We start from the raw sequence: 25,285 nt of genomic DNA, 5'->3' as shown, positions 1-25,285 counted from the left end.
GGAAATCTATCTGTCTATTATTATTATTTCTTATATTTTATTCCATTCGCATCAAATATTATTCAAATTTGGTGCAAGGCGGAGAAATGTAATTTGTGTGATCATGACTCATGAGCATATATATATATATATATATATATATATATATATATATATATATATATATATATACACACACACATGATATTGAAGCCATTTTTCTTTCTTGGTTGCGTGCTAACAAATATATGCACCCAACTGACAAGTATATTTTCCTTATTCAACACAACTTTCAAATGCATTTGGATTCTAGAATCATATGGTATGATTGCCCTCAGGAGCGATGTTAGAAAGTTAGTTCACGGGACCACAACTAAGCAATGATGGATATAGGTAATGAAGAAAGAGAGAAATCATATATAAGAGGGCAGTGCAACATTTCTGAAATAGCATCAGCACACTGCTTCCAGCAACATCCGGAAAAGCACTTCTGCTGAGACTTAATAATAATTTTAAATCAGATAGATTGAACCTTGGGCAACAACAGAGAGACCTTCACAAATGATAGACACTCCTGTTGTGTATAATTATGGTGACTTTCTTATTATTCTCGACTCACGATAGAAAAAGAAATAATTTCGTCTTTCCTTCCCTCCTTCCCTGGTACTGTGAATTTAACTTCCTTCTGGATCTTAGGTATGGGTGTCACAACATTACATGACCAACCATTTAGTTTAAACTTCTCCTGCATCACTACACCCAGTATACAAAACATGTCCAAGCCAAGAGCCAATGCATTTACAAGGAGGGCAGGGCAAGGCAAGAGAGCAAAACATGTCTAAAGCATAAAGTTTCATTCACTTTATAATCCTTGTTTTAACATTATTCATCCAATTCAAAACAGTATCCATCCATCTCAATTCTCAAGGGATATGACTAAAAAGCATTGTACACTCTAAAGACAATCTAATACATGGTGTTCACAACTAATTGGACAACTTACTTGGTATCAAAGCTTCTCTCCTAAATCAGAAAAATTCCCCAATTAGGTTGCTGAGAATGAGAGTGCAGTAATCTACCTGTACAATGCAATAGGCTGGCCGAAAAGCCAAAGATATTGCTTTGGCATGTTGCCATGTTGGCATAGTTGCCCAGAGCATTAGCAATTTGGTTTGTCAGTGTCCTCATTAGCATGAAAATGACAAATTAACGAAACCCATTACCAATAGTCTCTGCAAGAACATACCCCATCACTGCAACAGTGGAACCTGTTATTATCCCTCATATTGAGGGCTGCATGGTGATCCCAGCACACCCTCAGATTCTTAACCACCCTAATCACTGCCTCTGCATCTGTACCAAGAAGATGAGTATTCTGTTTACTTAGTAGCTGAGTATTTTCTTAGTTACTATAAATAGGATTCTTGTAAGAGGAGAAAGGCTATTATTGTAGTCATTTCTGAAATACAAGGTTACTTTTACTGTACAATTGAGAAACAAGTAGAGAGGGTCTAACAAGTAGTATAAGAAAAAAGTTAAAGATCAGTAGTGGTATATTGAGGTCAAAATTTCATGACGTCCGACTATTAACATGTATTCAATATTTTCAAACAGTGCAAGTGGCCCTTTACCACAATGGTGGAAAGGTGTTGAGCCCTTGCACGAAGGCATGGGTTTAAACCCCGTTGGTGGCTAATCTAATAAAATCTATCGTTTGACCAAAAAAAATTCAATCAGTGATATGTCGAGATAAGTAGCACCGCCTAAACCATAATCCATAAGGAACTCATCAAACACATAGTACACAATGTACTTGGCTGACCTAACAACGGAAGATATTGCTTTGGCATGCTGGCCTAGTTGCACAAACATATAAAAAAGCATTGTCATCTGGTAGACTTGGAATTAACAAAAAAAGCCGTAGTTAAAGATGATATAGCATTTCAATTCATATTCCATTCATACACAGGCAAATGTACATGAAGATGAGAATTTGATGATCAAATGGGGAATATAGGGAGGTAAAAACATGGTATCCAACAAGACTTACCCTCATCCTGCCCTTCCCTCAAGCCAAAAGAATCACCGATACGTTTTTCTCTTTCACTAGTCTAGACTCTGCTTTCTGCATTATCAAAATCATCATCTCCATAACTGAATTGTAAATAATAATTGAACAGAAGGAAAGGTAAATTTGAAGATTTTACATCATTATTGGCAACCTTCGCAGAGAAACAAGTGAAGGTTGAGATTGCAATTCTAGCTACCTTAGCCTTGTGCCTGAAACTGAAGCTGAAATGATGACCTGAGACAAGATAAACATAGGCAATTAAGCAAACAACAACAACAACAACAACAACAAAGCCTTTTCCCACTAAGTGGGGTCGGCTATATGAATCCTAGAACGCCATTGCGCTCGGTTTTGTGTCATGTCCTCCGTTAGATCCAAGTACTCTAAGTTTTTTCTTAGAGTCTCTTCCAAAGTTGTCCTAGGTCTTCCTCTACCCCTTCGGCCCTGAACCTCTGTCCCGTAGTCACATCTTCGAACCGGAGCGTCAGTCGGCCTTCTTTGCACATGTTCAAAATCACCGGAGCCGATTTTCTCTCATATTTCCTACAATTTCGGCTACTCCTACTTTACCTCGGATATCCTCATTCCCAATCTTATCCTTTCTCGTGTGCCCACACATCCCACGAAGCATCCTCATCTCCGCTACACCCATTTTGTGTACGTGTTGATGCTTCACCACCCAACATTCTGTGCCATACAACATCGCTAGCCTTATTGTCGTCCTATAAAATTTTCCCTTGAGCTTCAGTGGCCTACGACGGTCACACAACACGCCGGATGCACTCTTTCCATCCAGCTCGTATTCTATGGTTGAGATCTCCATCTAATTCTCCGTTCTCTTGCAAGATAGATCCTAGGTAGCGAAAACGATCGCTTTTTGTGATCTTCGCTAGATTGCTCCGGTCATTAGTGTGGATAAGTATATAAATGGATAGAGATAGGAAAGCAAACACAAGATGTACGTGGTTCACCCAGATTGGCTACGTCCACGGAATAAAAGAGTTCTCATTAATTGTGAAGGGTTTACACAAGTACATAGGTTCAAGCTCTCATTTAGTGAGTATAAGTGAATGATTTAGTACAAATGACATTAGGAAATATTGTGGGAGAATGATCTCGTAATCACGAAACTTCTAAGTATCGGAGTGTGGTGTCGTCTTGACTTGCCTTATCTGTCTCATAGGTAGATGTGGCATCTTCTCTGGAAGTACTCTTCCTCCATCCAGGGGTGGTATCTTTAACTGGTGGAGATGCACAAGGTAATGTATCAATTTCACTTGAAGCTTACTTGTAGTTTCAGGCTTGGTCAAGCGCGATACAAACCATGTAGTAGGAGTCCCCCAAGTCGCCGAGCTAGGGGGTCTGCTGAAAGAGGTGACAGACAAGGTAAGCAATCAGAGCTCCGACTGATTGTTCACCTTCTCCCCATCTTGCAGCAGCATGAAGGATAAAGAGAAGAAAAATGAGAAGAGATGATATGAGATACTTTTGCTTTTGAAGAAGTAACTTTCCACAGGCTTATTCTTGAACTGAGCTGGAGGGTTTTCTGGTTTCCTCCAGAGTATAAGGCCGACTGAAGAATTTGAGGGTCAAAACAAGTCCATCAAATCTAGAGTACGTTCCACCCTGCTGATATGGGATACTTTTGCTTTTGACAGAGTAATGAATGTATCGGCACGTGTGCTGTTACGCTTGTCTCCACATGCTTCCTTGTATCCTTCGCACTTGCCCTATCTGTTCCTCAAGCAGATGCGGAATCTTCCCTGGAAACATAAGATGTTGAAGATGAGTACTCGAGAGCAATGCCAGGTAAGTGATCAGGTAAGGGGTTCCAGGCAGTCAGTTCCTGGCTGGAAGCTTGATTCCAAGTGCTGACTGATTGCTCTCTTTCTCCTTGTCTTGCAGGTAAAAACAAGGCCAAAAGAAAAGACAGGGAAAAAGCATGATATGGGATACTCTTGCTTTTAACCCTGATGATATGAGATATTCTTGCTCTAGTATAGCTTGTTTGCAGAGGTATTATCGGGGGGAAAGAAAGCTGAATATTTCGAAAGGCTTCGTTGGGAGTGCCCTCTCAGATATGATGAAGGGTTGAGCATTTTTGCAGGTCTGCCTGTCCGTTGGGGATGGAGGTCGACATATATAGGAGTCTCCCTAACAACAAGTAGTAATGCTATTCCTTTACCCTGCTTGGTCATAGCACGGTAGTGGGAGCTGCCAGTTTCACATGTTTTAACTCTGTCAGAGCACTTTGAAAAAGTGGTCTGTGGTATCTGGCTCTCGAGATTCGGAGAACGATGCCTCTTCGATTTTTGAGAAAGCAATCATGCTGGGGGTATGACTCTCGAGATTCGGAGAGCAATGTCTCTTCGATTTTTGAGGAAGTAATCATGTTGGGAGTCTGGCTCTCGAGATTCGGAGGGCGGTGCCTCTTCGATTTTGGAGCAAGCAATCTTGTTGGGAGTGTTGTCTCGAATGTGAGTAAAGGTTGGGCATGTTTGCTAGTCTACCTTGCCACGAAGCACAAAGGTTGACACACAGGGACTTTCCAATTATCCAGCAATGGTACTGTTCCTTTACCCTCTCTTCGATTTTGAGAAAGTAGTCATGTTGGGAGTCTGGCTCTCGAGATTCGAAGGACGGTGCCTCTTCGATTTTGGAGCAAGCAATCTTATTGGGAGTGTTTTCTCGAATGTGAGTAAAGGTTGGGCATGTTTGCTAGTCTACCTTGCCACGAAGCACAGAGGTTGACACACAGGGACTTTCCAATTATCCAGCAGTGGTACTGTTCCTTTACAGTTGTGGGTAATAATATGGTAGCTAGACCTTCAAAATTTATGTGTCTAAACTTTTGTTAGTGCTGTTTCTTTGCTATTCTTTTACCTTTCTTGGTCAGAGCGATGTAGTGGGAGCTGCAAGCTTCACGTGCTCAACTTTGGCAGAGAACTTTGACAAAGTTATTTGTGGTACCCATGAGCTATTGTTGCGTGTGGGAAGTGGGTGATTGAACAGTAAGATTCATGTGCTTTCTACTTCACCAGAAGTCTTCGACAGAATGCCCATAATTTCTGCAAAGCAGAGTGTGCGTGTGACAGGTGCTGACAAGGCTAGAAAAGTAGGTGCCTCTTCGATTTCTGAGATCGGCCCTCGTGGTCTCTGAGCAGCCCAGCTTTTGAGAAAGCGAGCGCCTCTTCGATTGATTCGGAGAACGATGCCTCATCGATTTTTGAGAAAGCAATCATGCTGGGGGTCTGGCTCTCGAGATTCGGGGAGCAGTGTCTCTTCGTTTTTTGAGAAAGTAATCATGTTGGGAGTCTGGCTCTCGAGATTCGGAGGACGGTGCCTCTTCGATTTTGGAGCAAGCAATCTTGTTGGGAGTGTTTTCTCGAATGTGAGTAAAGGTTGGGCAAGTTTGCTAGTCTACCTTGCCACGAAGCACAGAGGTTGACACACAGGGACTTTCCAATTATCCAGCAATGGTACTGTTCCTTTACCCTCTCTTCGATTTTTAAGAAAGTAGTCATGTTGGGAGTCTGGCTCTCGAGATTCGGAGGACGGTGCCTCTTCGATTTTGGAGCAAGCAATCTTATTGGGAGTGTTTTCTCGAATGTGAGTAAAGGTTGGGCATGTTTGCTAGTCTACCTTGCCACGAAGCACAGAGGTTAACACACAGGGACTTTCCAATTATCCAGCAGTGGTACTGTTCCTTTACCCTTGTGGGTAATAATATGGTAGCTAGACCTTCAAAATTTATGGGTCTAAACTTTGTTAGTGCTGTTTCTTTGCTATTCTTTTACCCTTCTTGGTCAGAGCGATGTAGTGGGAGCTGCAAGCTTCACGTGCTCAACTTTGGCAGATAACTTTGGCAGATAACTTTGGCAAAGTTATCTGTGGTACCCATGAGCTATTGTTGCGTGTGGGAAGTGGGTGATTGAACAGTAAGATTCATGTGTTTTCTACTTCCCCAGAAGTCTTTGACAGAATGCCCATAATTTCCGCAAAACTGAGTGTGCGTGTGACAGGTGCTGACAAGGCTGGAAAAGGCTGGAAAAGTAGGTGCCTCTTCGATTTCTGAGATCGGCCCTCGTGGTCTCTGGGGAGCCCAGCTTTTGAGAAAGCGAGCGCATCTTCGATTTTTGAGATCGGCCTTCGTGGTCTTTGAGCAGCCCAACTTTTGAGAAAGCAAACGCCTCTTCGATTTCTGAGATCAACCCTCGTGATCTCTAAGCAGCCTAGCTTTTGAGAAAGCAAACGCCTCTTCGATTTCTGAGCAGGCGCCTCTTCGATTTCTGAAGCTTCGTCGAGTGCAGATTTTTATAGGGGCTGGCATTAAGTTCCAAAGCACACTTGAATCTCCACCAGTAGAAGCTTCATTCTTGCACTTCTAAGATCTTGATTTGTCCGACCTCTTCTCTCTTCAACACCTTTGAAAATGTCTGGCCCCTCCGACCGTCGTTTTGACTTGAACCTTGTTGAAGAGGCAGCCCCGCCTTCTCCAGACAACATATGGCGCCCATCCTTCGTCTCCCCTACTGGTCCTCTTACCGTTGGGGATTCCGTGATGAAGAATGATATGACCGCTGCGGTGGTGGCCAGGAACCTTCTCACTCCCAAAGATAACAGACTACTTTCCAAACGGTCTGATGAGTTAGCTGTTAAGGATTCGCTGGCTCTCAGTGTTCAGTGTGCAGGTTCTGTGTCTAATATGGCCCAACGCCTATTTGCTCGAACCCGCCAAGTTGAATCATTGGCGGCTGAAGTGATGAGTCTCAAACAGGAGATTAGAGGGCTCAAGCATGAGAATAAACAGTTGCACCGGCTCGCACATGACTATGCTACAAACATGAAGAGGAAGCTTGACCAGATGAAGGAAACTGATGGTCAGGTTTTACTTGATCATCAGAGATTTGTGGGTTTGTTCCAAAGGCATTTATTGCCTTCGTCTTCTGGGGCTGTACCGCGTAATGAAGCTCCAAATGATCAACCTCTGATGCCTCCTCCTTCTAGGGTTCTGTCCAGTACTGAGGCTCCAAATGATCCCCCTCCGGTGCCTTCTCTTTCTGGGGCTCTACCGACTGCTGAGACTTCTCCTAAGCAACCTTTGTGAAGGCTCCCTCTTGTGTGTTTATTTTGACTCATGTATATATACATATTTGTAGCTTATCGGGGATATCAATAAATAAGCTTTCCTTCATTTCAACGTATTGTGTTAAATACACCAAAGCCTTCTTCGCTAAGCTCTTTGAATTTTCTTTTGTTGAAGCTTGTATGTTGAAGCTTTCTGAGTGGAGCATGTAGGTTGGGGTAGTGTTCCCTTAATTTTCCGAGTGAGGAAAACTTCTCGGTTGGAGACTTGGAAAATCCAAGTCACTGAGTGGGATCGGCTATATGAATCTTAGAACGCCATTGTGCTCGATCCTGTGTCATGTCCTTCGTTAGATCCAAGTACTCTAAGTCTTTTCTTAGAGTCTCTTCCAAAGTTTTCCTAGGTCTTCCTCTACCCCTTCGGCCCTGAACCTCTGTCCCATAGTCGCATCTTCTAATCGGAGCGTCAATAGGCCTTCTTTGCACATGTCCAAACCACCGTAACCGATTTTCTCTCATCTTTCCTTCAATTTCGGCTACTCCTACTTTACCCCGGAAATCCTCATTCCTAATCTTATCCTTTCTCGTGTGCCCACACATCCAACGAAGCATCCTCATCTCCGCTACACCCATTTTGTGTACGTGTTGATGTTTCACCGCCCAACATTCTGTGCCATACAGCATCGCCGGCCTTATTGCCGTCCTATAAAATTTTCCCTTGAGCTTCAGTGGCATACGGCGGTCACATAACACGCCGGATGCACTCTTCCACTTCATCCATCCAGCTTGTATTCTATGGTTGAGATCTCCATCTAATTCTCCGTTCTTTTGCAAGATAGATCCTAGGTAACGAAAACGGTCGCTCTTTGGTATTTCTTGATCTCCGATCCTCACCCCTAACTCGTTTTGGCCTCCATTTGCACTGAACTTGCACTCCATATATTCTGTCTTTGATCGGCTTAGGCGAAGACCTTTAGATTCCAACACTTCTCTCCAAAGGTTAAGCTTTGCATTTACCCCTTCCTGAGTTTCATCTATCAACACTATATCGTCTGCGAACAGCATACACCAAGGAATATCATCTTGAATATGTCCTGTTAACTCATCCATTACCAACGCAAAAAGGTAAGGACTTAAGGATGAGCCTTGATGTAATCCTACAGTTATGGGAAAGCTTTCGGTTTGTCCTTCATGAGTTCTTACGGCAGTCTTTGCTCCTTCATACATATCCTTTATAGCTTGGATATATGCTACTCGTACTCCTTTCTTCTCTAAAATCCTCCAAAGAATGTCTCTTGGGACCCTATCATACGCTTTTTCCAAATCTATAAAGACCATGTGTAAATCCTTTTTCCCATCTCTATATCTTTCCATCAATCTTCGTAAGAGATAGATTGCCTCCATGGTTGAGCGCCCTGGCATGAACCCGAATTGGTTGTCCGAAACCCGTGTCTCTTGCCTCAATCTATGCTCAATGACTCTCTCCCAGAGCTTCATTGTATGACTCATTAGCTTAATACCCCTATAGTTCATGCAATTTTGTACGTCGCCCTTATTCTTGTAGATAGGCACCAAAGTGCTCGTTCGCCACTCATTTGGCATCTTCTTCGTTTTCAAAATCCTATTGAAAAGGTCAGTGAGCCATGTTATACCTGTCTCTCCCAAAAGTTTCCACACTTCGATTGGTATATCGTCTGGGCCTATTGCTTTTTTATGCTTCATCTTCTTCAAAGCTACAACCACTTCTTCCTTCCGGATTCGACGATAAAAAGAGTAGTTTCTACACTCTTCTGAGTTACTCAACTCCCCTAAAGAAGCACTCATTTCATGTCCTTCATTGAAGAGATTATGAAAATAACCTCTCCATCTGTCTTTAACCGCGTTTTCTGTAGCAAGAACCTTTCCATCATCATCCTTGATGCACCTCACTTGGTTTAGGTCCCTTGTCTTCTTTTCCCTTGCTCTAGATAGTTTATAGATATCCAACTCTCCTTCTTTGGTATCTAGTCGTTTATACATATCGTCGTAAGCCGCTAACTTAGCTTCTCTGACAGCTTTCTTCGCCTCTTGCTTCGCTTTTCTATACCTTTCACCATTTTCATCGGTCCTCTCCTTGTATAAGGCTTTACAACATTCCTTCTTAGCCTTCACCTTTGTTTGTACCTCCTCATTCCACCACCAAGATTCCTTTTGGTGTGGGGCAAAGCCCTTGGACTCTCCTAATACCTCTTTTGCTACTTTTCGGATACAACTAGCCATGGAATCCCACATTTGGCTAGCTTCCCCCTCTCTATCCCACACACATTGGGTGATTACCTTCTCTTTGAAAATGGCTTGTTTTTCTTCTTTTAGATTCCACCATCTAGTCCTTGGGCACTTCCAAGTCTTGTTCTTTTGTCTTACTCTTTTGATATGTACATCCATCACCAACAAGCGATGTTGATTAGTCACGCTCTCTCCTGGTATAACTTTGCAATCCTTACAAGTTATACGATCCCCTTTCCTCATTAGAAGAAAATCTATTTGTGTTTTTGACGACCCACTCTTGTAGGTGATCACATGTTCTTCTCTCTTCTTAAAGAAGGTGTTGGCTAAGAAGAGATCATATGTCATTGCAAAATCCAAGATAGCTTCCCCATCCTCGTTTCTCTCCCCAAAACCATGGCCACCATGAAAACCTCCATAGTTGCCTGTCTCCCTGCCCACGTGTCCATTTAAATCTCCTCCTATAAATAACTTCTCCGTCTGAGCAATTCCTTGCACCAAGTCTCCAAGATCTTCCCAAAATTTCTCCTTCGAACTCGTATCCAACCCTACTTGAGGTGCGTACGCACTAATCACATTGATAAGTTCTTGTCCTATTACAATCTTGATTGCCATGATTCTATCTCCTACCCTCTTGACATCTACAACATCTTGTACCAAGGTCTTGTCCACGATGATGCCAACACCGTTTCTCGTTCTATTTGTGCCCGAATACCAAAGTTTAAACCCTGAGTTTTCTAGATCCTTTGCCTTACTACCAACCCACTTAGTTTCTTGTAGGCACATAATATTTATCCTTCTCCTCACCATAACTTCCACTACTTCCATAGATTTTCCCGTTAAGGTTCCTATATTCCACGTTCCTAAACGCATTTTGCTCTCTTGAACTCTACCCTTCTGTCCTAGCTTCTTCACCCTCCCCCGTCTAATAGGATCAAAGTACTTCTTTTGTGTGTCCCGGGTAAAGTTGATAGGAGCATATGCTCCCAAACAACTTTGAGTGGAGTCGTTCGAAAAGAAGTTTCTATGGCCCCCTTGCTCATTTAACACTGCATCCGGGTGCCGATGGAGATACAGCGACCCTTGCTCACTTATCACTGTGCTCAGGCCACACAGCGCGCCACTTACGGGTGACGCCCTAGCTTTAGCGCGATTTTGTTCTGGATTCATTTTCATAAGGATTCGACGTGATCATGGAGTGCCGGCTGTCGACTACCTGACGCCCTCCCCCTCCTCCTTTATCCGGGCTTGGGACCGGCCATGTAAGACATAGGCGGAGTTAATTAAGCAAACAATGTTTTATTTTGAATTGAATGATATGAAAAGAGAAGAGCTTTGGTGTTGACTTGCCTGAAAGTCTAATGCTAGAATTTGAAAGTGCTAGAATTCGGAGGTTATAACTTGAAAAGGCTGTGTGTGAAGAAGACTCACTGGTCCAACCCAAGAACACAAGGCACCATCTCAACCTTGACAACTCAGAGCTGACACTAAGAGCCAAATTCCAAATTCTTTGTACCTGTGCAGCTGTTTTTATTCTAAATTCCAACAGATGAGGAGTCTAAATATTCCATGAACTTGAAGACAAAACACCACCGATCCAGTTGTATATATTTTTTATTTGTCCTTCAGTACTTTAAGGCTAATAAATGCTTCTTTGGTGAGAAATAACACAGAGGAGCGGCTATGACACATCGTATGTTTAAGTTTAATATCTTACCCTCACCCTTCATTCAATGCTTTGAACCAAACTGGAGTATGTAATTAACAAGGTTATGCTGCACTCCCACCTTGATCAGTTGACTCAAAAGCTTCACAGATTCTTCCAAATTTCCTTGCTTATAAAGACCATTGATCAATGCAGAGTAAGTGATAACAGAGGGAGCAATCCCTTTTCGAATCATCTCATTCCAAAATTTAAACGCTTCCACAGTATTTCCAATTCTGCTGTATCCACCAATCATTATATTGTAGGTAACATCATTAGGAACTAACTTCTTTCGGTTAAGTTTATGGAAAAGCCTCTGTGCTCTATCCAAATTTCCTGATTTGGACAAGCCATTTATAAGAGCATTATATGTGGTAATGTTAGGAACAAGATCCCCTTTCAGCATTTCATCTCGTAAGTTGAAAGCCTCAGTCACATTACCAGCAGCAGCCGTGGCATTGATTAGGGTGCAATAAGTAAAGTTGTCTGGAGAAATACCACTGAGCAATAATGACGATATTAATTTCCTTGCATCAGCAACTTTCCCTGATCTGCAGAGCCCCAAGATAGCAATATTGTATACAACCGGGTTGGACAGAGAGAAACTTTCAGCACTTTCATCAAGAGAATCTGCAAATTTTTGAATTTCTTGATTTCTACTGCCAACTTTGCAAAGCTTCGAAAAACATTGCTGATCTGAAAAAAAATCAAAATCCAATAGCTTCTGCAACAGACTATTTCCTTCATCAATCCTACCAAGCCTATACAGAGTACTGACAACTTTGCTGCAAATAATTAAATTGGTGGTGAACCCTTTGTCAATCATCTCAAAATATGAACTCAAAGCTTTATCCAGCATCCCTTCATTGCACCAACCAGTGATCAGGGCTCCATATGTAACAATATCCGGGGTTAATCCCCTTGTCTGCATCTCAGCAAGAAGACCATTCACTTTACTTAATTTCCTGGACATAAAGACACCATTGATGAGAGAATTGTACATTTCAATGGAAGGAAGTATTGCTTGCCTTTCCATCAAACTCTTAACTTTGAAAGCTTCTTCAACGTTCCCAATTTTACAGTACCCATCACTCAGGGTTCTATAAGTCATCTCATCAGGTAAACATCCTAGCTCCTTCATCTTTTCGAAAACCTCTTCCGCTTCAACCATTTTTCCCATCTTGCATAACCCATTAATCATTGTATTGAAAGCAAACTTACTTTTGGTAAAACCCTTTGCTAGAATATCTTTCCACAGAGTTATAGCCCCATCAAGATCTTCCTTCTTCAAAACCCCATCAAGCAGAGAACAATAGCTAACCTCGTCAGGAGCCAACCCTCTTTTCAACATTAGATGCCAAAGATGCAAGGCATCATCAAAAGCACCCGCTTGACATAAACCCTTGAGAAGCGTATTATAAGTTATAACAGTGTGATGGATTCCTTCCTGAAGCATCTCATCAAAAAGCTTCAATGCATCACTTGTCTGACCTTTCTTACAATACCCATCCATAAGGGTATTATAACTATAAGAATCAGGGTTTAAGTTCCAATATCTCATCCGCAACAACACTCCCTCCGCGTCACGAACTTGACCGACCTTGCAGTACCCATTGATCAAGGAGTTGCAAATGAAAATATTCATACTTAAACCCATGGTCAACATCTCATCCCGAATCCTAATAGCATCATCAATTCTGCCAGCTTTACAATACCCATCTAACAAGACGCCATAAGCAAGTTCATCCACAACCACAAACTCGTCCCCCTCCTCCTCCTTCATACCTCGAAGCACCTTCTCCGCTTCCTCCATCTTACACTGCTTGCAGTAACCCTTAATCAACAGTGTATAACTCACCACATTTCTCTTAATTCCTTTCTCAGACATCAACCCCAACACCAATCGGGCTCCTTCAACATCTCCCGAACTGATGTACCCATTAATCAAACTATTGTAAGTCACCACATTTAATTCAAAACCCAAACTTTCCATCTCTTTGACAAACTCCGCCGCTCTACTCAGCCTCCCCTCCTTACAATACGCATTCACCATTATCGAACAGGTATAAACATCGGGAACAATCCCCAACCTAATTATCTGCTCATACACAAGCAATGCATTGAAACATTCACCGTTTCTGACCAAATTACTCAACAATGAATTACAAGACCTCAAACTAGGAACTCGACCGCACTTACCCATATTATCAAACACATGAAGTGCACACTTGGTCATGCCCTTCTCAGCAAACACCTTGAGAACCATGTCGAAAACCGTTGGAGAAAACGTAAATTCCCTGTAAACGCGAACAAGCTCATCCCAGACCACGAATGCTGAACAATGGTTGTTGCAGAGACGGACCAACTCGTTCAAATACGCTCTGGTTTGGTCGTGCATTCCAGCTCTGGACAAGATATGAACAATCATACAGTAAGACTTGAGGTTGGGCCTGAACTTGTGCTGCTTGGAAGCCAATTTGAAAAAGGCTAAGCAGGCGGCGGGGTTGAGCTTCAGTTGGCGGAGGACGGTGCTGAGGAGGCGGTCGGAGAAGTCAAAGGAGAGCTGGTGAAGGGCGTCGTAGCGCTGGAGGAGGAGGAGGCGGGATATGCGGTCGTGTAACTGGGGGCGGGTGAGCTTGTACTCGTCCCGGAGCTTCCAGTGGGGTGTTCGGGACACGTGGAGGGACCTGCGCGCGAAGTAGCAGATCATTTGGTTCGGCTGAGGACGGAGTAGTCTGGCGATGGCAATTTCACTCCCTAATCGCTCCCCGGCATTTCGTTTGAATTCAGCTTCTTAAATGAAACGGGTAGGTTGAAATTTTTTATTTTATTGTTTGGTTAGGACTTTTAATATTTAATTTTATATAACACTAATAATTTACTCTAAATTCTCAACCCTGAAAAGGGAGATCCGATCTCGGGTGCATAGGGACCGAGCAATGCCACTCTGATCATCAACATCTCTTGGTACACAGTATTATTATTCAAGTTCAATTTCAATTTCAATTTCATTAGAAATGATATTCAGCTTCTAATTACACACATAAGCACTTTTAGGGGAAACATGCTTCAATTAATCACATTAGTACATACTACACTTTTGTATAAATATGATACAACTTATTTATACCGGAAGAAGAACAGAACTAGAAGCAGTGGCACAAAATCTCATCCCCTTCAATGACCTTTTTTGAACTTAAATTAACTTTCGGCTTTAGTTTGGCCTACACAAAGGAAAGGAAAGAAAGCTTTACCAAAAAAAAAAAAAAAAAAAAAAAGCAAAGGAAAGAAGAACAAAACTACAAGCGCTGGCACAAAAACAGTATACGGAGACTATTCGGGAGAAGACTGTCCCGAGTTCATACTCAGTATTCTTTCCGCAAGTAATAAATCATCCGGCGTTGTCACCTGCAAAACCAAAACACCAGCATCGTTGCATTACATAGTATTAACCAACTTTCCAAATACACCGAGAAACGTTTACGTCCGACGTTGGAACTGGACTGCTTAACATTGCTTAACAGTCAAAGAATCAAGCTTGAATTAGGATACATGTTTCACTACCTTGATGTTGGTATAAGATCCTTGAGTGATGTACACGGGATGCTTAAGGTGCTCAACAATAGACACGTCGTCAGTCACTTCAAGCCCTTCTCTGCGGTAAGCACAATTTGTTCAGGATTTGTATACCAATCATATTTAAGTTGACGGACAAAGATACTTACAAATTATAATTAGGAGCCCACATGAAAAAAAAGTGAAATATGGAGAAAATTATAGATGGCCGACAGAATATTAAGTTTCACTCATACACCGACGACAATTTCAAAATAACATAAACAACAAACATCAGCCTCTCAAGGGAACGCTCTGATATATTCAGTGCCTCAACATTTATCAACATGGCCTCATTATGCTAGTTTGGCATTCTTTAACAATCAGTATGCGACTAAATTGTGCACCATGAATTAGTTAGTAGTTAGTACCTATTGACAAGCTCAAAACCCTCTCTGAGCAACTCAGGTTTGATGACCTGTAGGAATTGATCAGCATTCTAAATTAGGTCCTCAAACGATCAACTAAGATATATAAGTTAAGGAGCAAACCTGGGGTGTCTGCATTTCCCAAAGTGTTCTCCTGTCAAGGGTTTTGACTACAAAAGATTCACTGTTTGCCTGCATATAAAAATGGAAAAGAAAAATAAAGCACACGAATAAGCTCATCAAGTTTTGGTTCAATCTAATCGATTGACGAAAGTCAAGTTATTTGGAGGACTGACACGGTGAATTGCTCGTTGGTGTAGCAATGTGTAGTTAGACTGGAAAGTAACAATAAAACAAAAGGTTCTGCTACCCCCAATTAAGATTGCAATTCCATACATTTCCAAAGTGCACTTTCCGAAATCTAGACATGGTATTATTTATGTGGTCTTCAAGTAATGGCCATCACAGAGTCAAGGAAGACCATTTCAAAGTCAATTAATGGCGATCCTCTGAGGAATGGAGCATCGTAACATGGTGACAAAAGATGGGAACAGAAAACTACCACTAGTTGAAAGAATCTTCTGTAAGGTCTATGTCACACTACTATGTCAAATGTGGAGTTGAACTGTTGAGTAAAAAAACATAATATCCTTTGATACAACCAAACTACAAAGGAAGCATGAAACTAGGAGTTTCAAGATACGTATTAAATGTGTTTCACTGAAAAGAGACCAAAGAGATACTAAACGGACACAGCTTTAGCATAAATATTACTAAACTGAAGGTAGTACCTCTTTGATTGTAGCTTTTACTGGAACACCAAGTACGGCTGCACCATTTAAGCAGCCATCTTTGAGAACCTAAAGGCATACAGTTCCAACTCTAATCATTCTTTTAAATATCCAAGGGAAGAGTCCGACTTAAGAATACAAACAAATAAACAACCATGCATAAATTAAATGTTTTACCGTACATATAAATGCCTAAATCTAACAACTAGAACCCACATAAAAATTTCCATTTCTTTTATTCTTCTTTATATATTTTTGAGAGAGACCAACTATGACTGGACATATTGACTCCAGCACTCAGAATGTGCAAGGAAACGGCCAACTGTGACAAACTATTTACAAGTATCTAATTAATTCAGACAGTGATTTATTTCAATAAGTAGAACTGCTCTATACCAAACGATGTACTAAGTGTGATATATTTCATATGTGTTCTTTTACATATTGAACTCAATTGGTAGCACTGGTCTATAACCTCCAAAACCATAATCCAGAAGGAACGCATAAGTACATAGTACACTACATAATGAAAGTCAATGCACCATTAAGTACGTATAGTCAACAGACAATAAAAGCCAATGCGCTAGATGTGAGCAGGGAAAGAAATCTGCATCTCAAACCTTTGCTGCATCTCCTGATGCTACCAGAGGTCTAGCAGAATCATGGATACAAACAAGCTCCGAGGTCAAATCAATTGCCTGTCCACAGAAGAATTGTATTCAATCATAAGAAGATAAGTTTATGCTCCCAATAATAGTCATACATCAGCTTCATAATTAAAATATAAAATAAAAAATAAAAAAGCACCAAACGATCAATGCAATTGTATATATCAATGCGATTTCAAAATAAATAAGAAGAAATCATTGACTTCTGTCTTGTTACTAACCGGTTACAATGTGCAAGACAAATACAGAAAAATGGAAGAATATCTGTTCATAACAACAACGAACAAACTTCAAAATAAAAAATAGAGAATAGGCCTAATGGCACTATCACTCCAGAGAGTGTCGTTACAGAAGGATTTTTTGGTTGCCCTTGAAGAAGATTTCAAAATTCATCTGGAAAAAGTTAAATTCAGGCTTCGGGCTACCTATATCAATCTCACATTTCTCACACTGAGGCTTAGGGATTAAAGTGAAAAAGCTTCCTGCAAAATAGGATAAAGTTGCATTCCCACTGAGAAGAAAACTTTCAACAAACTTCAATGATTGAACCAAAGTTTCATTACAGAAGCGTTGTCCCGAAAGAACAATAGACAGCCTTCTCAGTTTCATATATCAAGTAAGGTAATGCAACAGACATTGAGATAAAGCAGAGCCAAGACTTCATTATAATTTTAAATCAGATAGATTTTGTTTCTATATAGAGCCTTTGGCAACAAATGAGAGGCCTTTACAAAATGAAAGAGGCTTTTTAATTCTTGATTAACAATGGAAAAGAAAGAATCTCTGTGCACCTGGAGTCCACTGTAAACCGAATCTTGTCTTTCCTTCCCTGGTAGTGTGAATTTAAGTTCCTTCTGGATCTTATGTTTGGCGTCTGAGAACATGACCAACCAAATTAGTTTAAATGTCTCCTGCATCACTACACCGAATATATAAAGCATGCCAAGCCAAGAGGCAATGCATTTACAAGGAGGGCCAGAGAGCGAGGATTATAACCTTCAAAAACATCCTTGTAGGAGGGATCACAAACTACAATTATTTCCTTGACTTCAATCATTTGGGAGAAAGTGTAGAAGCTGCATGGAATCCAAAATATCATTCAGAAGAGCATAAGATTTGTATCCGCGGAAAAAAAAAATAAGAGAGTAGAAAGTCAATTAATATTTCCACGTGACATGAATAAAAAACCTACACAAGAGAATCTGAAAAGGACTATTGCAACTAGAACTATAAAGACACAAAGAGGTCAGGTTTCAGTCACAAAAGAGTAACTGTGTCTAGAAATTGGCATCCAATAATCCACCAACTCAAACTTGGTATTGTAGGAACTTTTGGCATCTACAAGCAACTGGGTCTTGCAACCAAATAGTCCAAAGCACCAAGGTTCATTCATTTTATAATCCTTCTAAAGTTACAAAATGAAAGTGCTTATTCATCATTATAATGAACCAGATAAACATTCAGCTAATTAAACAAAATGACGCATTGTAGTTGGTTTGATAAGTGGTTTGACTGAGAGAGTGTGAGTCAGTTACCTGTATAATGCAATTGGCTGGCCTAAAAGGGGAAGATATTGCTTTGGCAAGCTGGCCTAGTAGCACAAACATAACGAGAAAACATGATCATCTTGTGGGACTGGAATGACAACCAAATCCATAGATGAAGGTGATGGGGATTCTATTTCATCCATATGCATTATGCAGAAAAATGCAGATGAAGAAGAGAATCTGACGATCTAAATGGGGAATGTGAAGAACTTACACCCATCCTTTTGCCCTGCCCTCCAGCCAAAAGAATCACCGACACGCTCTTCTCTTTCACTATTGATCTAGTCTCTGGTTTCTGCATTATCAAGTAAACCATTTACAAAAGTGGTGGTGATAATTGAACAAAAAAGAAAGGGAAATATGAAGATACATCTTCATTGGCAACTTTCGCAGAGATTCTAGTATGCAGGGCCTTAGCCTTAGCCTTAGCCTTGTGCCTGAAACTGAATTGTTTGCCTGAGAGACAATAGAAGCATGCAAGCATATAGCTAATTAATTAATTATTAAACAATTAAGCATACAAAACAAATGTTTGAATCAATGAATTTGAAAGGAGTAATTTAATGAGATAAAAAAGACAAGAGCTTTGCCTGCATTCCCAATGCCTGCTTCTGCTGCTGCTGCAAGTCTAAGTCTAAGGCCTCCTCCTCCTCCTCCTGCTAACTTTGAAAGTGGTGGGATTCGGAGGTTATCATTTGAAAAAGCTGCTGAGGAAGACACATTGAGACTGAGGACGTCCATGTCTCAACCCACAGACCTCAAAACCTCACCCTTCCTTCCTTCCTTCCTTCCCTCCCTGTGCCTCTCTGTCTCTGCAGCACCTCTCTCTTTTTTTTATTCAACACAAGAGATGAGGAGGATTCTGTCTGTATATTCCCTCAACCTGGAGACAAAATCACCACTCATCGCTTCCTGTATAATATTTCTTTTTTTTTCTTTTTTTCTTTTTTTTCCTCCTCAACCGGAAACAGAATTATTGTGTATTTACATACGGCGGGTCCGTTGGTAGACTAATGATCGCTAATGGGCCTCCATCGAGTCCCAGTATTTCATCATATTAAGCCCAAACTAAGCCCACCCCTACCCACCCTATGACAAAAATGATGAGAGAACCCAAGTCAGGAGAGAAATTCTCATTAAACAGAAAAACAAACAGGAAAGAAGACGAAGGGGTAATCAATCGAGAGAGATACGGAAATGGGTGGGAGTAAGAAGGCGCTGGGGACGACAGGGGAGTTCTTCAGGAGGAGGGACGAGTGGAGGAAGCATCCGATGCTCTCTAATCAGCTCCGCCACGCCACGCCCGGCCTTGGCATCGCTCTTGTTGCATTCGGCGTCTACCTCGTCGGCGAGCAGGTCTACGACCGCCTCGTCGCTCCATCCCCCTCCTCCTCTCATCACGCCCACTCTCATTCCGTCTCTTCAACCTCCGCTACTCACTGAAGAAAGAGAATTCAGCGGGTCAGGTGAGGTCAGTCTCCAAGATCCAACCTTTTTCTTTTCTCAGTTATCAATTAGGGTTTCTTTTTGTTTGTTAGGGATTCCAGCTGAAAATGGAATCAATGATTCCATATAGCAGTCGTTTCTAATTTCTAAGTTTTAATTCCAAATCAAAAATTAAATCTTACATATTTATATTGCAGTGTTCATCAAATTGGTACTTAGATTTGAATACAACGTATTTACGGGATCATTGTCCATTTGGGTTTTCATTATTGCCCTACATTACTTTTCAAGTCATCGATGCCAATTTTTTCTGTTTGTTTTGTAGTTTTGGTCTTTTAAGTGGTCTTATATGCATGTGGGACTTTCAATTGAACTTTGAAATGGGAAACAACTACTTGTAACTTGTAGGAAAGATGGTATGCATACACCTATGATTATGTAGTGTATGCATCTGCATACTTGAGATTAAACAAACTACTTAACGACTGGCAGGTGCAGAGATTGTTGTCATCTCTCGGGAAATTTGTTTAGCTTCCTTTTAGTGGCAATTTGATTAGGATACTTCTGCATTGGTTTGTTAGTTTTTGTGGTTGTGAATCTTGCAACTTGTTAGTTTTAGCGGAAATTTGTTTAGCTTCCTTTTAGTGGCAATTCATTACTTCTTAACATGAAAAGTTCATATTCTTTGACTGAAATTTGCTCCTTGTAAGTCTGGACTAGCACTTTGTATGTAAAACTAGAATGGCGTCCAGGTATTTTAATTGAAACCTGATAAGGCTAGTGCTCGCAAGCTAAAGTTGAGACAGAATGTATTTGTTTTCTCTCCTGCATTCCAAAAAGAGTTTTTCTATTAAACACCATTTTTTTCTGAGTTCACTACAGTTTAACTCAAAAAGTGTTAAAAACCTTTTAATTGTGCAAAACAGACTATAGGACATATTGAGAACAAAGAAAAACACTCGTCCAATGCACATCCACCCGAATGGCACCACAAACTAGCCCACAAAGTCCCAATGGCGGCGGCAGTGCTGCCATCGGCTCCAACTCCAGCGATCAATTGGTCAATTGGCACAATATGATGATGATGCTATACGTATACTCTTGTTGATTGGGGATCATAATATAAAATTAGGTATATATCTAACAGGGCTTTTGGGTGTTTTTAGGGTTCTGTTAATTCAATGCTCAGACTTGCAATGGCCTTATAGAAGGCAACCTGAGTAACTGAATCTTTTGTTCCCTGCTTGGATTCTTTGTTTGAAACAGTATTGACAACTCCATAATAAACTCAGGGCGTCATATTGATATCAACATGCACAACTAAAACTGAACACAAGAAAGTGTCTTCTTAGGTTCTATTTAATGAAGGCTTGGTGGGGGTGTCTGTTGATGTGTTGGTGGGTGTGATTTGGTGTTTAATGGGGTGTAAATAGAAATTGGGGTGAACTTAGATCAGAAGTGGTGTTTAAATAGAAGAACTCTTCCAAAAATATGTATGGTCCTTTTATGTTCTTATTTGATAGTTAGCTGATCTTGCAGATGGGTGCTCGTGGTCAACAGGAGTCAGCAGGAGGAAAAAGTTGTGGAGTTTCTTATATTTCTGTGCCCTTTTCTGCTTGATGTTTGAATAAAATGTTTTCACTTCTCTAGGGCCTTAACGAACTTGAAGGCTGTAAGTTTTATTTGTGCAGAGTTTTAATCTGCTGTCGCTACTCCCAGAATGTCTTACATTTGAAGATTGCATCATTTAAAGTTTGTGTTTGGTTTCTATTCGTATATTCCTTTGAATTGCATTTTTCAACTTCTAAACTAAATTCATTTTAGGCCTTTAATTAAATTTGGTTATGGTTTTGTGTGTGGTCATTGCCATGGTTCCTAATGCAGCCTTTGGGAGTCAAATTGCTTATGAAGACTGAAGAGCGGACGGTGTTCTTGCCTTCTTGGATGGCAACTAGATATGAAACCTAAGCCTTTTTGACTAAGTAGCCATGTCTAAGTTCAATTAATAATGAGATTATGAAAACAAGCCTTTAGTGTTTAAAACGGTGTCGGTGTCACTAGCCTTTTCCATTTTTAACAACACGGGAAAGTTTTGTGTCTGTTCATGGCGTTAAGCAAGGATCATTAGGGGCAGAAACTATGAAGCGCATCAAAGATATCATTCACTTTTTTGTTCATTGCATTTTGCACAAAATGTTTGGATACAAGTTGGTAAGACATCCTCTGTGTTTCTTTCTTTTTTTCTCATGACGATCGTATTGCCTAGATTAAGAATTTGTCCCCTTTTATTAGTCATAACTTGAAAGGGACTTTTACAGTCTGTTTGCAAATTTGGAAGCAGAGAAATAGGTTAAGTTCTAATTCTTCGTTTTCGTCTCTACCCTACTCTACTCAACTGAGAGACATATCTACTTGAATTTAGCATCCCTAGTACTGACAATACGCCTGAGGCTCTGAGGCTCAGCCAAGCAGCAAGCAGCCCCGTATATATTTGCAACAATCTTGAGATTGGTTGAAAACAAGTCTAACAACAAAAACGTCTTCTGTCATTACTCCGTCTCCGTTGTTTATTTTTCATGACAGCTATTAACAAAACTTACTTTTCATGAGAGCTATTAACAAAACTTAATGGCTCGTATGGGGAAGAAGATCCTCTCCAGATCCTGTTTGTGCGGACCCTCGGGATCCATTGATCCTGGTCGTTCAACACAGATTGAATGGTGAAAAAAAACACACCATCTAAGCGTGCCGTCGCAGCTGAAGGACCTCCAAATCCATGGACGCAATGTCTCATCCACCTCCTTTCTCTTCTCCACGGCTTTGCCCAACCAAATGTTGTCTCCAATCTGCTCGCTCATCATGCACTGAAGCACATCGTCTTCTGTCGCAAACTTGTTCCATGAGCCAATTGAGTTTACGACGAGTTGATAACATGCCTTTGTCGTGAACTCGTTCCATTTGGGAACAAGAGAAGCCAAGCATTGAAAGGAGAAAGAGAGAAGGCAGTGAACAGGAGGTTGGTGGAATCGTAGCTGTTCGATCTATGGTGAACGACCATGATCTATTTATCCTGAGGCTCCGCACGAATAGGATCTGAAGAGGATCGGATCCTGTTCCGCGGTATGGTATGGTCAAAGATTCAATAATTTTATTAATTTGTAAAAGTAGACTTTAATTTTGACTTTACAGGAAGGTCACGAGCACAAACGCTTGCCATTGCCAAGCAATTCCTCTTTTTTATTATTATACACATCGTACGTAACGTGACCGACTGGAAAACATTGACTCGTTCCGTTCTACAAATATATGTATCTTTGTTGTAAATACTGGGTATGTATGCCCAAATGTATATAGTAAATCTTTCACAAGTTTAATAGTGTTTTGTTTGCTTTTCAAAATGTTTGCTCTATAAATAGAGCATTACAAGTGCAGAGCCAAAAATAATCACAAGGCGACACGTAGATTGTTAGACAAAAAGGACCAAAATACCCCTGAGGTACACCGGGATCTCTACGCGCAAGCAGTTAACAATCCTTTTTCAACAAAGTCAAAGATGCTCCAAAAGAGGTAAACAATTCAAAGTCTATCTCATCAAATTCCATTTTGCAAGGTAACCTCCAAATTATTATGTTAATTGGTTAATTAATGAATTAATTACCCAATTAATCCATTAAATATCAATTAAGTCACCATTTAATCCCAAAACCATATCAATGGCCGGCCAACCCCATCCAAGAAAGAATCCATCATATTTTCTACATTTTTCTATCATTTTCTCCTTTTTAATTACACTAATTAGCTAGCTAATAAATCCCATAAACACCAAAACATTCCCCTTATGTTTAATTAGCCAATTAATCATAATAAATTGGCTAATTAAACCAAAATTCATGCCAAAAAACCAACCTATGGCCGGCCACTCTTTTCTCCAAAGAGGACCGGCCTATCCCTATATATAGGCTCTCATTTTCACCAAAAAGCCATTCCAACTAGGGGTGGGCAAACGGGTACAGGAAACTGCGGGTCGGGACGGGTAATAGAGATTCGGGCCGGGTACGGGCCAGGTCCTAATTTTGTAAAACAGAAACGGGGCAGGGCGGGGCGGGCCGTAGACATTTTCAGTTCGGGCCGGTTCCAAAAATATAGAAAAACGGGTACCCGGACCGGCCCATTTGTAATTAGAATGGACAGACAAGATTGAAGATCATTTCTTTATCCAATCTTAACCGTTCATTTTAGGTTTCCTCGTCCTATCGAATTCGACTCTGTCACTCTAATCTCTCACTCGAGTCTCTCTCACCGTCTGTGAATCATCCCCTCCCTTCTACCACCCCGACATCACGACGGTCATGGCGACCACCACGACAGCCCAACAACTTCGACGGCATCCCAGACTTACAGAACCCAGTCACCCCACCACCCATCTTCTCGATTTGTCACCTTTCTCTCTCAGTCTCACAGGTAAAAACCAACATTTGTGTATATAACTGATCTGCATTTCGAGCTCTCTGCTTTATTTCAGGTGTTAAATTCCTAAATATTATGTGGGTCGAGTTTGATTTAGTTGTTTTTCTGCATTTCGAGTTCTCTGATTTTGAATCACCTGTTGTGTTTTTAGGTCAATTTTATGTGATTAGTGCCAGCATTTTTTAAGGATATGAATCTGGTACTCAGTCTCTATCTCACAGGTAAAAACTAAAAACCAAACCCCCATTTTCTTCTATGCTTTATCAAATTTTGTTTTAAAATCAATTGAATCTTAGCATTACTTCATCTGTTTTTTTAGCATTACTTCATCTTGCCCTTTGGGTGTGAGATAGGTTGCGTGAGTCTATCTGTGTAATGTGATGTTTTATAGCTTATGTTATTGTTTATATGTCCTAAACTTCTAAAGTTCATTGAAGGCTGCCTAAATTTTGTGATGATCGGTGGTGTTATGCAAGACTTGTTCTTTGCCTTTTCTGGAATGTAATAGTTGTTACTACGGCATGGATTAAGGGGGGAAGGTGCGTGTGAAAACATACTTGGCAACTATCCTGCATGTAAACAAGTTCTCATTTTGGATCTATCTCATGTTGGGTGAAATTGATCGTTTCCTGATCTTTGGTGTAGCGGTAAAAATTTGGTTCCTTGTTGTTATCTACTTCATATCAGGGGCTCCTGGATCCTATGTCTTGTGGTACCGTCCATTGTACCGTGTTTTCAGGTATATATTGCCCATTTTTATTGAATCCTGCCAGAGTCCTACTTCTGTATACCACTTGTTTATAGCCAAAAGGAACTTTAAAGCTTGGACACCATGTGAGGCAACAAAGAACAAGTTATGGAAGATTTAGGGAATAAAACTTATTGGATTTGGGGTAATATGATAGTAGTATTGATGATTGTTATGAGGAATTCATCTGGTTAAAGCATATGTAATTGTTTCAACCATGAGGAATATAGCTGCTTAATTTGTAGCTAGTTATAGTATTGGTTTGAATTCTCTAATTTTATCTTCTTGCAGGTCCGAGAGTGCTTTGAAGTATGGACGGTTTTTCTTGTTTTGAATTACTTGATTTTTGGAATTTGGTGTCTTGGACTTTTGGATATTTTGTATGTTGATTTCATTTTTAGATGTTGGACGATGTAATATTGTTATTTTGGATGTATTGTTAATTTATGAACTTGGATGTTGGTCTTTGTATTTAAATTGGATGTGAATAATGGTGAATTTGTGCAAAATCTGCATAAATACAGTATGTG

The 25,285-nt window shown here is 40.6% G+C and overlaps 2 protein-coding genes and 1 long non-coding RNA gene across 13 annotated transcripts; 1 reads left to right on the top strand and 2 right to left on the bottom strand.

Moving 5' to 3' along the window:
- Positions 1-814: 814 nt before the first annotated feature.
- On the bottom strand, positions 815-13,980 carry LOC103402463 (putative pentatricopeptide repeat-containing protein At1g19290). Of its 9 annotated transcripts, none has more exons than XM_070814277.1 (4): positions 10,751-13,980; positions 2,187-2,284; positions 2,030-2,104; positions 815-1,332 (listed from the first exon to the last, which is right to left on the bottom strand). In XM_070814277.1, exon 1 carries the CDS (start codon positions 13,813-13,815, stop codon positions 11,131-11,133), a length of 2,685 nt encoding a protein of 894 aa, XP_070670378.1. In that variant the 5' UTR covers positions 13,816-13,980; the 3' UTR covers positions 815-1,332; positions 2,030-2,104; positions 2,187-2,284; positions 10,751-11,130. The 9 variants fall into 9 exon arrangements, with proteins under 9 accessions (XP_070670378.1, XP_070670379.1, XP_070670383.1 ...); XM_070814278.1 differs by having other exon boundaries at positions 2,202-2,284; XM_070814282.1 differs by having other exon boundaries at positions 2,247-2,284.
- Positions 13,981-14,156: 176 nt separating this feature from the next.
- On the bottom strand, positions 14,157-19,014 carry LOC103402516 (2-C-methyl-D-erythritol 4-phosphate cytidylyltransferase, chloroplastic-like). 3 transcript variants are annotated; one of them, XM_029093503.2, is made up of 13 exons: positions 18,685-19,014; positions 18,465-18,550; positions 18,309-18,389; positions 18,083-18,138; positions 17,544-17,623; positions 17,339-17,421; positions 16,500-16,577; positions 15,880-15,948; positions 15,212-15,280; positions 15,092-15,138; positions 14,670-14,760; positions 14,471-14,513; positions 14,157-14,329 (listed from the first exon to the last, which is right to left on the bottom strand). In XM_029093503.2, the coding sequence occupies exons 1-13, from the start codon at positions 18,833-18,835 to the stop codon at positions 14,307-14,309; spliced, it is 957 nt and encodes a 318-aa protein (XP_028949336.1). In that variant the 5' UTR covers positions 18,836-19,014; the 3' UTR covers positions 14,157-14,306. The 3 variants fall into 3 exon arrangements, with proteins under 3 accessions (XP_028949336.1, XP_070670387.1, XP_017178601.2); XM_070814286.1 differs by having other exon boundaries at positions 14,274-14,513; positions 18,465-18,544; positions 18,679-19,014; XM_017323112.3 differs by having other exon boundaries at positions 14,274-14,513.
- A 182-nt stretch (positions 19,015-19,196) lies between these two features.
- Positions 19,197-21,310, top strand: LOC103402462 (uncharacterized). The gene is made up of 2 exons (XR_011576423.1): positions 19,197-19,565; positions 21,080-21,310. It is a non-coding gene; the product is annotated as an uncharacterized lncRNA (long non-coding RNA).
- Positions 21,311-25,285: the final 3,975 nt, after the last annotated feature.

The sequence above is a fragment of the Malus domestica genome, chromosome 15 (genome assembly GCF_042453785.1).
Source record: "Malus domestica chromosome 15, GDT2T_hap1".
Taxonomy (NCBI): Eukaryota; Viridiplantae; Streptophyta; class Magnoliopsida; order Rosales; family Rosaceae; genus Malus; species Malus domestica.
This window is presented reverse-complemented; position numbering and strand designations above follow the sequence as displayed.